This window comes from Petromyzon marinus, chromosome 3 (genome assembly GCF_048934315.1).
Source record: "Petromyzon marinus isolate PM22_M1 ecotype Great Lakes invasive population chromosome 3, UKy_Petmar_22M1.pri1.0, whole genome shotgun sequence".
Classification (NCBI taxonomy): Eukaryota; Metazoa; Chordata; class Hyperoartia; order Petromyzontiformes; family Petromyzontidae; genus Petromyzon; species Petromyzon marinus.
In genome coordinates this window covers 24,832,218-24,846,139 of record NC_133669.1, presented here as the reverse complement: position 1 = coordinate 24,846,139, position 13,922 = coordinate 24,832,218, and the positions used below count along the sequence as shown (strand labels likewise).

Sequence of the window (13,922 nt, the reverse complement as noted above, 5' to 3'; positions counted from 1 at the left end):
GTGATGGCCAGGTTTGGTTCTGATATCACTCGTCACTGATGTTAGCCAATATCCAGAAATCAAGCTCAGGTCTTGGGGTGCAGGGTGCTAACCACTGCACCAACCCTCCTCAATTATGCATAGAGCTTGGCTTATCACCGGGTGAGAGCCTAGAGTGAACATTTGTACTCGGCAAGCGATTAACAGATCTGGGTACCGGATTTGCTGGCGATAGATGGATCTGTGCGAGACTATGGGTGTTTCCGCCTTGAATGTGGGGGTTTCCTCCGGGGTTCCTCCGGTTTAGCCCCAACACAACGCCAATTTCCCGTCAATGGACTTGGCCAAAACGTCGCCAACGCAGCTGGACCCCTCGTGAAGAGGGAGGCTTGAGGTTCAACGAGACTCTGCTGGATATTACCAATCGCCATTTAATAATTTTGCAGACGAATTGTGTGATGGGCTTCTGTGTCCCAACTCGGAGAAGGGCGAACGTCGTTTGTGGCCAGGTAACTTCTGGAAAATAAGTTAATGCCTCGGGGGTCTTTGCCCTGCGGGATGGGGATGGTTTAGTTATATTTGTGTATGTATTCTGAGTGATTTGTTTGACTTTCTTGCACTTTTGCACTCTTATCCTGTTGTTTTTTTGTGCTGTTTGATGTTGTAACGTTCTTACCCCGTGCCCCGATCGGACGTATGTGACACAAGAGCTTTATAGCTCATCGGATTCCTCCTGCAGTGTAAATACAATATTCTGAATATTCTCATTACGAGGCAGAATTATCGTTGGCCTCCACTCTTGTGCCACGGATAAAGGGGACCCAGTCCTATTGAGGATATATGGCAGTAACGGTTGAGTTGAGTAACGGTTGAGGGCAGTAACGGTTGAGGGCAGTAACGGTTGAGGGCAGTTCTCCCCAAACGGCAATAATCACTGGACTCGCCACAGGGCGCGTCTCTCCGCGCCTAACAACTTACAGGTGCACGGTAAACACGGGGGGGGGGGGGGGGGGAGGAGACGGGGCAAAGTGGCGTCGCTTGAGAATCCCCGGCGGTCTGGGTGGTGGCGGAGGTTTTGTCTTGTTGACGTGTGGAACGGTGTTCAGTGTGCGCCCTACGTGGTGGTGGTGGTGCCGCCGCCGTTAACCGGCGCTGATTGTCAAAGGCGCAGCGGGCGGTGGGGTTCATCTGCTCGGTGGGGTTCATCTGCATGGTGGGGTTCATCTGCTCAGTGGGGTTCATCTGCACGGTGGGGGGTTCATCTGCACGGTGGGGGGTTCATCTGCACGGTGGGGGGTTCATCTGCACGGTGGGGTTCATCTGCACAGTGGGGTTCATCTGATCGGTGGGGTTCATCTGCTCAGTGGGGTTCATCTGCTCAGTGGGGTTCATCTGCTCAGTGGGGTTCATCTGCACGGTGGGGTTCATCTGCACAGTGGGGTTCATCTGCACGGTGGGGGGTTCATCTGCACGGTGGGGTTCATCTGCACAGTGGGGTTCATCTGCTCAGTGGGGTTCATCTGATCGGTGGGGTTCATCTGCTCGGTGGGGTTCATCTGATCGGTGGGGTTCATCTGCTCAGTGGGGTTCATCGGCTCGGTGCAGAATTTACTGTGTAACTGGGTAGTAAGTGTTACTTCCTAATTGCTTATGCCTCAAAAGTATAGAAAATGGCTATTATTCCCCACAAACTTTGCTTTTGTGACCAAGACATTGGTATTTTGAAATGTACCTATATTCAATGAGAAAACGTGTGTATGTGTGTCTTTCGTTCACGTAAAGTCCTGGTCACAAAAGCAAAGTTTGTGGGGGAATACTAGCCATTTTCTATACCTTTGAGGCATGAGCAATTGGAAATCAACGCTTACTACCCAGGAACAAAACTCGTGTTACGCAGTGGAATGTGCCCCGTCCCGTCAGAGCCTGGCCCGTGCTTGTGTGCGTCATCACCACGTACGTCAGGTTGCTACAGGCCGCTGCGTGGGCTACGTGGACGGCAGCGTAGCGGAATCCATCGTTGTTGTACTGCACCTCTATGCCGGCCCTGTTTCACCAACCAGCGGTGCCCAGCATGGTGAACTACCTCCAAATAACCTCCACGTGTCCGCACAGGCATACGGATGAACCTCGCCCGGCAGTGGAGCGACCGGGAGGGCGTGTGTTGGACGGCCGGCGCCGTAGTGCGTGACGCGTGCCGACGCCGATGCTTCCTCCGCTCCCGCAGGTACACCTTCGTGGACATCCTTCGCGCCATCCTGCTCTCCCTGGAGACCATGATCGAGGAGCCCGAGTTGCAGGTGAACGGCTTCGTGCTCATCATCGACTGGAGCAACTTCTCCTTCAAGCAGGCCTCCAAGCTCACGCCCGGCATGCTCCGGCTGGCCATCGAGGGCCTGCAGGTGAGCGGCCTCGCGTCCGTCCGCCCGCCTTGTTCCCGACGCGCCGCTGTTCTGCGCCGCCACCTCCGGTTCTTCGCCTCGCAAGTCGATCTCCAATGATCTGGTTTCTCCCCCCCCCCCCCCACCCGCACTATGTTCGAGAGAGATCGTGATTAATCTCATGGCACAACACCAGGGACATATTGGCGATAAAACCTGGACAAATTGACAATTCCTTTTTTAAAGACCTCTCAATGTCACGTCGGTCATAAGAGTAGTTTGACCATACATATCACCATGCTGGTGGAGGCTCAGGGGACCGGTTTAGACATCTTTCACCGCTGCTGTTGGCCTACGCCTGGGAATCAAACTCGGATTGCGCGGCTCAGAGCTCTTGTCGGAACGGATTTGTGGGTTCCCGCGTTGAGTATGTTGCTGGCTGCGACCGGGAGGCGAGTGAGTGGGTGACGGGGGGGGGGGCGGGGGGGGGATAGAACGCAGCTGCGCCGCAATTGCCCCTCTCAAAATACCTTGGCACAATTACACAGCGAACCTGAAATTCACGTGCATTATCTCATTAGTTTATGGTTACATAATTTTTTTTTTAATCTTCGAGCTCTTTCGCTTGGGAATGTGGAAATTACAGGGTTGCTGCTGCCATCGTTATTTCAGGTTCGTGATTTACTACTGTAATGAGCCAAGAATGTCCGTGTGTCCCGCGCGTAACGTCACTCCACATGAGGCCCCCCCCCCCTCATTAATAATCATGAGCGGATGACGTCACTCCACATGCTGCACCCCTCCCCAATAACCTGGAGGGGGTGACGTCACTCCAGATGCCGCACCGCTCCCCAATAACCATTAGCGGGTGACGTCACTCCACATTGAGGCAACCCCCCACCCTCATTAATAATCATGAGCTGAACAATTTTTATAATACATTTTTCAGATTTACTGCAATATCCTTGGACGGGTACACAAGCTGGTAATTTATATTGGAGCACCGCGGAGAGCTTGTAAGGTCTTGTGTGGCAAGTGAAGCGCTCATCTATGTAGCGTTAAAATTACACTTATGCCTGAAGGCCTCACCTTGCTGCGCGAGGCGCGGGGGTTTGTCTGACCACACTTTGCCGTATTGGTTCGTGCCAATCGGTGAAGCGAGAGGGGAGGCCTTGGGCCAATTCAGTAACCGCTCGCCACTGATGATAGCCGCGTGTGAAACTCGTTTCACCGGTACGCAGCGAAATGCGCTTACCACTGTGCCACTGCCCCTTCCTCCACATTATGATACGCAACTCAATTCCATCATTGGCATTATTATCATCACTGTCAGTCATTGAATGAAATCCATCACACACACTATTCCGAGTATTTCTCCTACTCGCGCATTGTGCTTGCTGTCTCTCAGTGTGTGTGCACTATGTTCGATGCCCTTATATATTTCATCGAAAACAACAGCACAGCAAGTTTGTCATCCCTCGTTTGTTCATAATAAAGGTTTTTGGGTTAGATCGCGTTATTTATAAATGTGTCGTAACCCTCCACCACCTGACACGGCCAATCAGCAAAAAAGTGTCACGTTGACAAAAGACAAATAATTCACTACTGGCGAATTGCCCGATGATGCTGGATGTATTTACCAGCGAAACGTCGTACTCAAACTGTAAATGTTGTGGATTCACTCTTTAACACACCGTTGGGCTAAAGTAGTGAATTATTTGTCTTTTGTCAACGTGACACTTTTTTGCTGATTGGCCGTGTCGGGTGGTGGAGGGTTACGACACATTTATAAATAACGCGATCTAACCCAAAAAAACTTTATTATGAATAATATTGGTCGCGAAAGCCTACGTGTTAAATCCCTCGTTTGTTCCGTGTGCATGACGCCAATCTCTGAGAAAGAGTTCAGCGCAAGCTTTGGCTTTCCAATCGCCCAGCAGTCTGGAGTGGACATCTCTTCAGCCAATGTGATCCACACCGCAGCCCTTCATGGTGCGCACGCGCGAGCGCGTCACGTGCGGTTTGCACTTCTGCAGAAAAGCAACGTTCACACGGCGGTGGCTATAGGCTACTGCACGTGGCTGTCTGTAATCCAGCGCCGCGGAGGCAGCGGCAGCAGCAGCAGCGAGGGTCGGTGGATCACCACACCAGACGGTGAAACTCCCTTCCCGTGGGCGTCCAAGAGGGAGCCGTTCTCTGGCTCGCCAGGAGAAGGCGGTAGGGCAAAGTGTGGAATAATCTCCGTCCGCTCGATCTGCGTGGGATGTGTTTGTACCTTTCGCGTGTCATGAATTATGCAGCGTTGTGAGATGCAGTTTGCACGAGTGACGATATTCACTAACGCTTATTATGATTATACATTTTAAACCGTATATATATGGGGAGCGGTGGCGCAGTGTGTAATGCATTATACAGTCAACCCAGCAACCCTGGGTTGCATTCCCTGCCACAGTTAAGAGCAGTGGCAAGTGACACCTGAACCAGCCCTGGGGCTCCCCTTGACCACCACACCACCACCACCACGCGCCTACCAGCGTGGTGGTGAAGTACCCCAAAACAAACCCCATGAAGGACACCATGTGGGCAGGCCTTCATCCAGCAGTGGATGGACAAAGAGCTGTAAGCTATAATAGAGGTTTTTTTTTGTTAGATCGCGTAAATATATAAATGTGTCGTTAAACCCGCCACCACCCGACACAGTCAATTAGTAAGGGTTGTCACGTAAACAGAACGTGGCCAATTCGTTACTAGTACGACGTTTCGTCAGTAATTACGACTAGCTTCATCAGGCGACAGCCAGATTTGTCTTGGCTCTCCAACACACCGGTGTGCTGTACTAGTAACGAACTGGCACGTTTTGTTTACGTGACAAACCTTACTAATTGGTTGTGTCGGGTGGTGGCGGGTTTTAACGACACATTTATATATTTACGTGATCTAACCCAAAAAACCTGTATTATGGATGATATTGGTCACGAAAGCCTACGTGTTAAGCTGTAAATTAAACTACCTACATGTGATGGGACGTGCAAACAAAATATATATTTGATCGTATATGTGTACGGACACATTCGGGAAGGAGGCGTATTGTCTGCCTTTTCTAATTGCTGGTCACAGTCTCCACAACGACACTAATGATTATTTTATTTTAAGCGTTTCACGGTTTTGCGTCAAACTTGGACCCCATATCTGGCAGTTTGCCGGCATTAGCTTATGTAGGCCTGACTGCTGATGAGACACTGAATGTTGACACCGGCTCAGAGTTTTCTTTCATTGAACCAACGCTGCTGTGGGGGGAAAAAAAAAATCATTCAGTGGGATGTATAAAAAATAATATTTTAGTTTTTTTTTTAAGTTGAGGGCAGACATGGGTAAGGACGTGTGCCGCTCTTTAATTATTTATTTTGCTACTCCGTTCGCACACCTGGAACGAACGCAACGTCACGGCGCGTCACTTCCTCCCGACGGCGGTTACGCACTCGGCGTGCCGCGGCGCTTGCCGGCCGACTGGCGGTGTGGTGCGGTGGCGACGCACCGCGAGGAACGGGGAGGAGGAGGAGGGGGGGCAGAGGTGCCGGTGGCGGCCACCGTGGATCCGTCGTCAGCTCCGACCGGACGCGTCGACGCGGCTCTGGACGCAGCGCGCGCGCGGGTCATTGGCGAGCGTCGCCCGTGGAGGCGGCAAAAAGCCCGGCGGGCCTCCGCCAAGCTGAGCGTCGAAGAATGTTGACGCCTTGCGGACATTGACGTGCTCGATGCAAGCAGAGTGCAGGAGTTGCTCGGGAAAATCTCGAAGTTATAAAAATAAATATATTTTCACGGGAAGGTCCTGCTTTTGTGCTGTTTGAGACATTGCACGGGAGAATCGCGCCCCAGCAACCCCCCCCCCGAGGGCAGGGAGACGCAACCGCACTCTGCCTGGCGGTCTGTGCGCGCGTGGCCGCTCGTGATGCGCGCCCGGTCCCCGCTCCGGCTACGCAACGTGGACAGCCGTGGGTTGTCAGTCCACCACTGGGTGAGAGCCTCCGCACCGTTTTGTTTGACCATACCTCATCATGGCGGCCAGTACCTATTGGTGCACATCTCAGATTTCTCGTCCACTCGTGTGCTTTAACGACAGCCGATGTACCCACTTGCTGTGCTGTTTCCTCGGGGAAAAGTTTTGGCGTCTCACGTAACGGCATGCCCTGTGTGTGTGTGTGTGATCTACCCACACCGGCTGCAGGGCACCGGGTCACAGGGTCACAGGGTTATATTATTATTATTAAGCCACAGGGTTATAGGGCCATAGGCTTACAGGGTCACAGGGCTACAGGCCGTGCCACTCGCTATCCTGGAGAGAAGGTAATGTGCAGAACTCTGCACTGTAGGCAAAGGCTTCTGTGTCAAATGAGGTTTGGCTTCCCCTACGCTAGGCCACATGTGGGTGGTGAGAGCTGCGGCCCATTGGCTAGCGAACCGTGCTACTTGCTATGTGGTTCGGCGACCTGAGTTTAATTCCCGGGCCACGGCCCCTCCTTCCCCCAGCACGCACTGATCAGCGTGGTGAAGTATGGACAAACGACCCTCCGTGACCGACAACGGCATGGGGAGGCCTGCAGCGAGCAGTGGATTGGCAATGCACGGGACATCGTTATTTTTTTTTTTATCAAGACAGGTGACAATACGGTGGGATTCCCACCTTTTGCCCCACCGCTGTAAGCGATCTGCCAGTAAACGCAATGCGATGAGCTCGATTGCAGCTGAGAGGACAGAGGCAGGGATGGATGAGGGAAGCCTCGCAGTGTTTGTATTTTAACAGCTGTCTAGACCGGCATTTGAACCCGTGGTCTCTAACCTGCACGTGCACCCGTGCTAGCCTGTGCAGTAATACACAGTTTGTAAAAATTGTAAATGCACATTTCCTGAAACCAATGTGATTTTTGAGCGTCGCGAGTGCCGTCCCGTTCTTCTGTGCAGGGGTTAATCGTAGGGCACGAGGTCCTATGAGCTGGCATCACAGACCGCATCACAGATCCGGACACGAATAGAATCCACGATTTGTTTACCAAATCCTCAGAAGACACGATCGATCCATTGCCGTATGAAGGTCTCCCCAAAGCCGCCACCACCTCTCGCGTAACGCCGTCTAGCTTCAGGTCGATAATGACCATGAGCTCTCCGCGGCCTCCTGTAATCGCTCCACCGTGGACGTCCTGTCGGAAGTGCTGCCCTCCTTCGTGGCTGCCACTCCGTCCCGAGTCTCGACCATCAAGCGCGCTCTTGACAGTCCCCAAGCTGCGGACGCGGAGTCGTGCAGTTGCAGGAGAAACCAGATGGGCCGTGGCCGCACCGCGCGTGCCGGGGCTGTGGCCCGAGCACAAAGCGATTAAACGCCAACCTCGTGGTCGTTTTGGTTAAGTGCCCGTGATGTGCACACTGTGTACGTCACGGTGACACGGAGAGGTGTCACGCCATCAGAACATTAAAGGCATGCGTGGTGTCCTTGGTGATGCCCACGGAGCCTGCATAAGTCTTATATGGGTGCAATTAAAACAAATATTTTTGAAAATATATTTATTTAATTTGTCTGATATAAAATTTTGGTTTAAAGCTTTCGTGACTGCAGGGATTCATATTCTTGGTTCTTTCGGTAAAGTCACGTAGAAGGGAAGCAATAAAATAATAAAAATATAAAAAACAATAAAATTATCACGACGTTTCGACTGCAACACAAGCAATCATCATCAGGTGTGAAAACTACAGCAAGAAAATTTGAAAAAAGTGGCCGTTATTTTTGACGTTAGCACCACGGAAACCGATTTGACAGTTTGTTCAGATGGACGAGTCCATCTATGTTCGGGAAAGAGGAGGGGGGAGACGAAAATAATGGATGCGGTCTGAAAGCCACCGTAAGCGTGAACAATCAATTAAGACCCGAAATGGTTTATCAAATCCTTCCAATGATTGCTAAGCCAGAATCCATCTTCTCGGTTGAAATTGTCTCTGTGTTTGTATATGTGGATAGCCTCATGAACGATTCTCTCATGGTAGCCAGATGGCTTGCAAAGAACCTCTGTCTTGGATAAGTCAATGTCATGTGAACCTACTGAATTATAACAGTGATCTGCCACGGCCGAGGTGTTGGTCCTACCGTGTTTCAGGTCTGCTTTGTGTTCACGAGTGCGGTCCGAGACATGTTGTTTGGTTTCTCCAATGTAACTACTACCACAGAGGCAACTTAGTTTGTAGACACCAGGGTACTGTATGTCCGGAATCACATCTTTTACAGACGGAACCAGATCACGGATTTTATGTAATGTGTTGAATCGGAACTGGATCTTGTGTTTACTCAAGATTTTGGAGATATTTTTTTGTGATCCCCGCAATGTAGGGTAAAGTGATGGTTTTGAAAGGCTCCTCAAGAGGGTCCTTCTTTATAGTTGGAGTGATAGCTTTGCGTATTGTGTAGTCGGAGTAACCATTAGCCTTAAGAGCTTGGTGTACGTGCTTGAGTTCACTGGCTATGTATTCCTGGACGGATATGCATTGGGCTCTATGGTGCAGAGTCTTGATGAGGGAATTCTTCTGGGATGGGTGGTGGTGGGAATCCGGTTTCAGGTAAGCATCCGTATGGGTAGCTTTCCTGTCGACAGAGTGGCTCATTGAACCATCAGGTCTCTTTTTTATTAGGACATCCAAAAAAGGTAGCTTGCCATCTTTTTTGACTTCCATGGTAAATCTGATGGCTGGGTGTATGGAATTGATGTGGTCGAAGAATTGGTCTAGAGCAGGCCGGCCATGTGGCCAGATGACAAAAGTGTCATCCACGTACCTCTTCCATAAGGTTGCGCGTAGAGTGGCAGTCTGGATGGCGTCAGTCTCAAATTTCTCCATGAAAATGTTGGCTACAACCGGAGATAGGGGGGAGCCCATTGGGGTGCCCTCAGTTTGTTTTTAGAAAGTTCCATTCCAAGTGAAGTATGCATATCCGACCAGGAACACATAGCCAGGGAACTCAAGCACGTACACCTAGCTCTTAAGGCTAATGGTTACTCCGACTACACAATCCGCAAAGCTATCACTCCAACCATGAAGAAGGACCCTCTTGAGGAGTCTTTCAAAACCATCACTTTACCCTACATTGCGGGGATCACAAAAAAGATCTCCAAAATCTTGAATAAACACAAGATCCAGGTCCGATTCAGCACATTACATAAAATCCGTGAGCTGGTTCCGTCTGTAAAATATGTGATTCCGGACATACAGTACCCTGGTGTCTACAAACTAAGTTGCCTCTGTGGTAGTAGTTACATTGGAGAAACCAAACGACATGTCTTGGACCGCATTCGCGATCACAAAGCAGACCTAAAACACGGTAGGACCAACACCTCGGCCGTGGCAGATCACTGTTATAATTCAGTAGGCACACATGACATTGACTTCTCCAAGACAGAGGTTCTTTGCAAGCCATCTGGCTATCATAAGAGATTCGTTCATGAGGCTATCCAAATGCACAAACACAGAGACAATTTCAACCGAGAAGATGGATTCTGGCTTAGCAATCATTGGAAGGATTTGATAAACCATTTCGGGTCTTAATTGATTGTTCACGCTTACGGTGGCTTTCAGACCGCATCCATTGTTTTCGTCTCCCCCCTCCTCTTTTCTGAACATAGATGGACTTGTCCATCTTAACAAACTGTCAAATCACTCTCCGTGGTGCTAACGTTAAAAATAACGGCCACTTTTTTCAAATTTTCTTGCTGTAGTTTTCACACCTGATGATGATTGCTTGTGTTGCAGTCGAAACGTCGTGAGAATAGTTTTATATATTTTTTATTTTTTTGTTTCCCTTTTACGTGACTTTACCGAAAGAACCAAGAATATATACAGTGAGGGAAAAAAGTATTTGATCCCCTGCTGATTTTGTACGTTTGCCCACTGACAAAGAAATTATCAGTCTATAATTTTAATGGTAGGTTTATTTGAACAGTGAGAGACAGAATACCAACAAAAAAATCCAGGAAATCGCATGTAAAAATGTTATAAACTTGATTTGAATTTTAATGAGGGAAATAAGTATTTGACCCCTCTGCAAAAACATGACTTAGTACTTGGTGGCAAAACCCTTGTTGGCAATCACAGAGGTCAGACGTTTCTTGTAGTTGGCCACCAGGTTTGCACACATCTCAGGAGGAATTTTGTCCCACTCCTCTTTGCAGATCTTCTCCAAGTCATTAAGGTTTCGAGGCTGACGTTTGGCAACTCGAACCTTTAGTTCGCTCGACTGATTTTCTATGGGATTAAGGTCTGGAGACTGGCTAGGCCAATCCAGGACCTTAATGTGCTTCTTCTTGTGCCACTCCTTTGTTGCCTTGGCCGTGTGTTTTGGGTCATTCTCATGCTGGAATACCCATCCACGACCCATTTTCAATACCCTGGCTGAGGGAAGGAGGTTATCACCCAAGATTTGACGGCACATGGCCCCATCCATCGTCCCTTTGATGCGGTGAAGTTGTCCTGTCCCCTTAGCAGATAAAACACCCCCAAAGAATAATGTTTCCACCTCCATGTTTGACAGTGGGGATGGTGTTCTTGGGGTCATAAGCAGCATTCCTCCTCCTCCATACACGGCGAGTTGAGTTGATGCCAACGAGCTCCATTTTGGTCTCATCTGACCACAACACTTTCACCCAGTTGTCTTTGAATCATTCAGATGTTCATTGGCAAACTTCAGACGGGTACGTATATGTGCTTTCTTGAGCAGGGGGACCTTGCAGGCACTGCAGGATTTCAGTCCTTCACGGCGTAGTGTGTTACCAATTGTTTTCTTGGTGACTATGGTCCCAGCTGCCTTGAGATCATTGACAAGATCCTCCCGTGTTGTTCTGGGCTGATTCCTCACCGTTCTCATGATCATTGCAACTCCACGAGGTGAGATCTTGCATGGAGCCCCAGGCCGAGGGAGATTGACAGTTCTTTTGTGTTTCTTCCATTTGCGAATAATCGCACCAACTGTTATCACCTTCTCACCAAGCTGCTTGGCAATGGTCTTGTAGCCCATTCCAGCCTTGTGTAGGTCTACAATCTTGTCCCAGACATCCTTGGAGAGCTCTTTGGTCTTGGCCATGGTGGAGAGTTTGGAATTTGATTGATTGATTGCTTCTGTGGACAGGTGTCTTTCATATAGGTAACAAGCTGCGATTTGGAGCACTCCCTTTAAGAGTGTGCTCCTAATCTCAGCTCGTTACCTGTATAAAAGACACCTGGGAGCCAGAAATCTTTCTGATTGAGAGGGGGTCAAATACTTATTTCCCTCATTAAAATGCAAATCAATTTATAACATTTTTGACATGCGTTTTTCTGGATTTTGTTGTTATTCTGTCTCTCACTGTTCAAATAAACCTACCATTAAAATTATAGACTGATAATTTCTTTGTCAGTGGGCAAACGTACAAAATCAGCAGGGGATCAATTTTCCCTCACTGTATCTGAGATATATATAATATTTGGGCAGCTGTGGCATTGAATTTTCGGATTGTAAATAATTTCATAATCACGTATAAACCTATAAACCTATTTAATCCACTGCTGCAGCAAAAAGGGCGCACTAAGTCCCGTCGTTCGTAAGGGTTGTTGACCATGCTTCACTACGTCGGTCATTGCGGGTTGTGAAGAGGAGTAGCCCAACACCCAATGTTCAGATACCACTAAATTTTGTCTTTGTTCAAATATCACTAAATGTTCTCTTTGCTCAGATACCACTAAATGTTGTCTTTGTTCAGAAATCACTGAATGTTATCTTTGTGGGTGATCTCAGCATGATCCCATATGAATATTGAATTTCTGCTATTGATTCACAGTTGTGTTTGATGCCGTATGGCAAATCCATCGATAGATACCACACTGAATGCTAATTCCCTTCGTACTTTCATCGCAACAGCTGATCGAATGTCACGGCTCCCCATCTTACAGAGAAGAGTCTTAGAGGATTTACTTTGTATTCACATTGACGGGAGTCACATTGGTTTAATCTTATTACGGCTTCACGATATTTTAGTGTGTCGAGGTGGGGGGGGGTATAAATGGATGAACATTAAACCCTCGATCGGCAGCACAGCACCTGAGCTGCTGCTGCTGCTGCTCTTTCCTTGGCCTCGGTGTCACCTGAATGTCGCCTCTAGCCCCTTGGGCGGGGAGGGCAGGGAAAGGTTACACACACCGAGAATGACGACATTGCAATAATTGGGCAATGCTGGAGAAACATTAAATAAATAGTAAACTCGCGTTTTGGCTTCGATAAAAAAATACAACAACAACAACCCCATCAAAACAAATTCCCCATGCGTGTTTGTCTGCACGGTTACAGCCATGCAGTGTACGATGTCGCCTCGCTGCACAGCACCACACCAGGGCGCCGTGCAATCTCACACCGCAGGAAGCGCATTGGGGCCTCCCAGCAGGTGGGGACATCGTGACACGGTGACTTGGAGGCAATGAGGATCAATCCGTGGGTCCGCCTCCCTTGTTGGACAAGCAGGTTGAACAGAAACACGCACACGCGCAACGCACGGGAGCGGCGTTTGCAAAGGTGGCCGGAGGTGGTTGGTGGACGGCATGCGAGAGAGGGGTTTTTTTTTGGTTGTTTTGGGGGTTGGAATCGCGTAATGGATGGACGCGTCGCCGTTTTTTCGCAATTCCCCCCCTACGGATATTGACGTGCGCGCCTCCACCGCTCAAGCAAAACGAAAAGCAGAAGCCGTCCCCAACGGTCTAAATGGGCCTCCACATTTGCAAATCGCCGGCTACCGTAGAAAGAGAAAAATAATCCCGGCTGTGATGCCTGCAGATTTTGCGCCGTCTGTCGAGAATGAACGACAACGCAGGACGTTCATGTGCGGCGGTTCAGTTGCGAGAGCCATGTGCACAAGGCAAGTTGCGATTCCGAGCATGTAATTGACCCTGGGAGGCGAGATTTGAAGTTAGCGGCGCTAAATAACGCTTGCTTTCACACGCCGCATTCGGCAGGATTTGTATTGGTGACGCCGCAATTAAATATGTATTTGTAGTTTTATTGTGGTTAAACATTCATGGTCCCTTTTGCGCTGGCCTTTATTACTTATTCACGCTGAAATTTAAGCAGAGTGCATAAATGTGTAATTTGGAAGGAGAAAAAAGCGACAACTTTTTAACTCATAATGAACAGTGACACTGCTCCGTTGTCTCGCGTCATCTCAGCCAAATCGAGCCAAGGCCCCCCCCCCTACCCTCGCACGAGGAACCACAATAACTTGCTGCAAATAATGACCACGTTTATTAAACAAAAATTAATACTAGTGAAATACATACTCTTTGGTTCTATTGGGTAAAGTCACGTAGGTGAAAATAAAATAACAAAAAATCACGACGTTGCGGCCACAACACAAGCGGCCTTCATCAGGTGAAGGGACGAGACTGTCTGGAGGACAGCGCTGGAGTGGAAGAAGCCACGCTTAGATCACGACCTTTAAGCTGTGTGAGAAGAAAAAGACCACGCGCCTTGACAAAGGAATTAGCATATAATTTAGCATTGAAATGGCTAAG

General features: G+C 49.1%; 1 protein-coding gene across 2 annotated transcripts in view; it reads left to right on the top strand.

Annotated features, from left to right (window-relative positions):
- Positions 1-13,922, top strand: part of LOC116957754 (clavesin-2-like) — a 41,040-nt gene that overhangs the window by 6,204 nt on the left and 20,914 nt on the right. For both annotated transcript variants that reach the window (XM_076053310.1, XM_032980102.2), the window contains exon 2: positions 2,204-2,378. In XM_076053310.1, the coding sequence (XP_075909425.1) occupies positions 2,204-2,378 (175 nt within the window). The remainder of the gene's footprint in view (positions 1-2,203; positions 2,379-13,922) is intronic.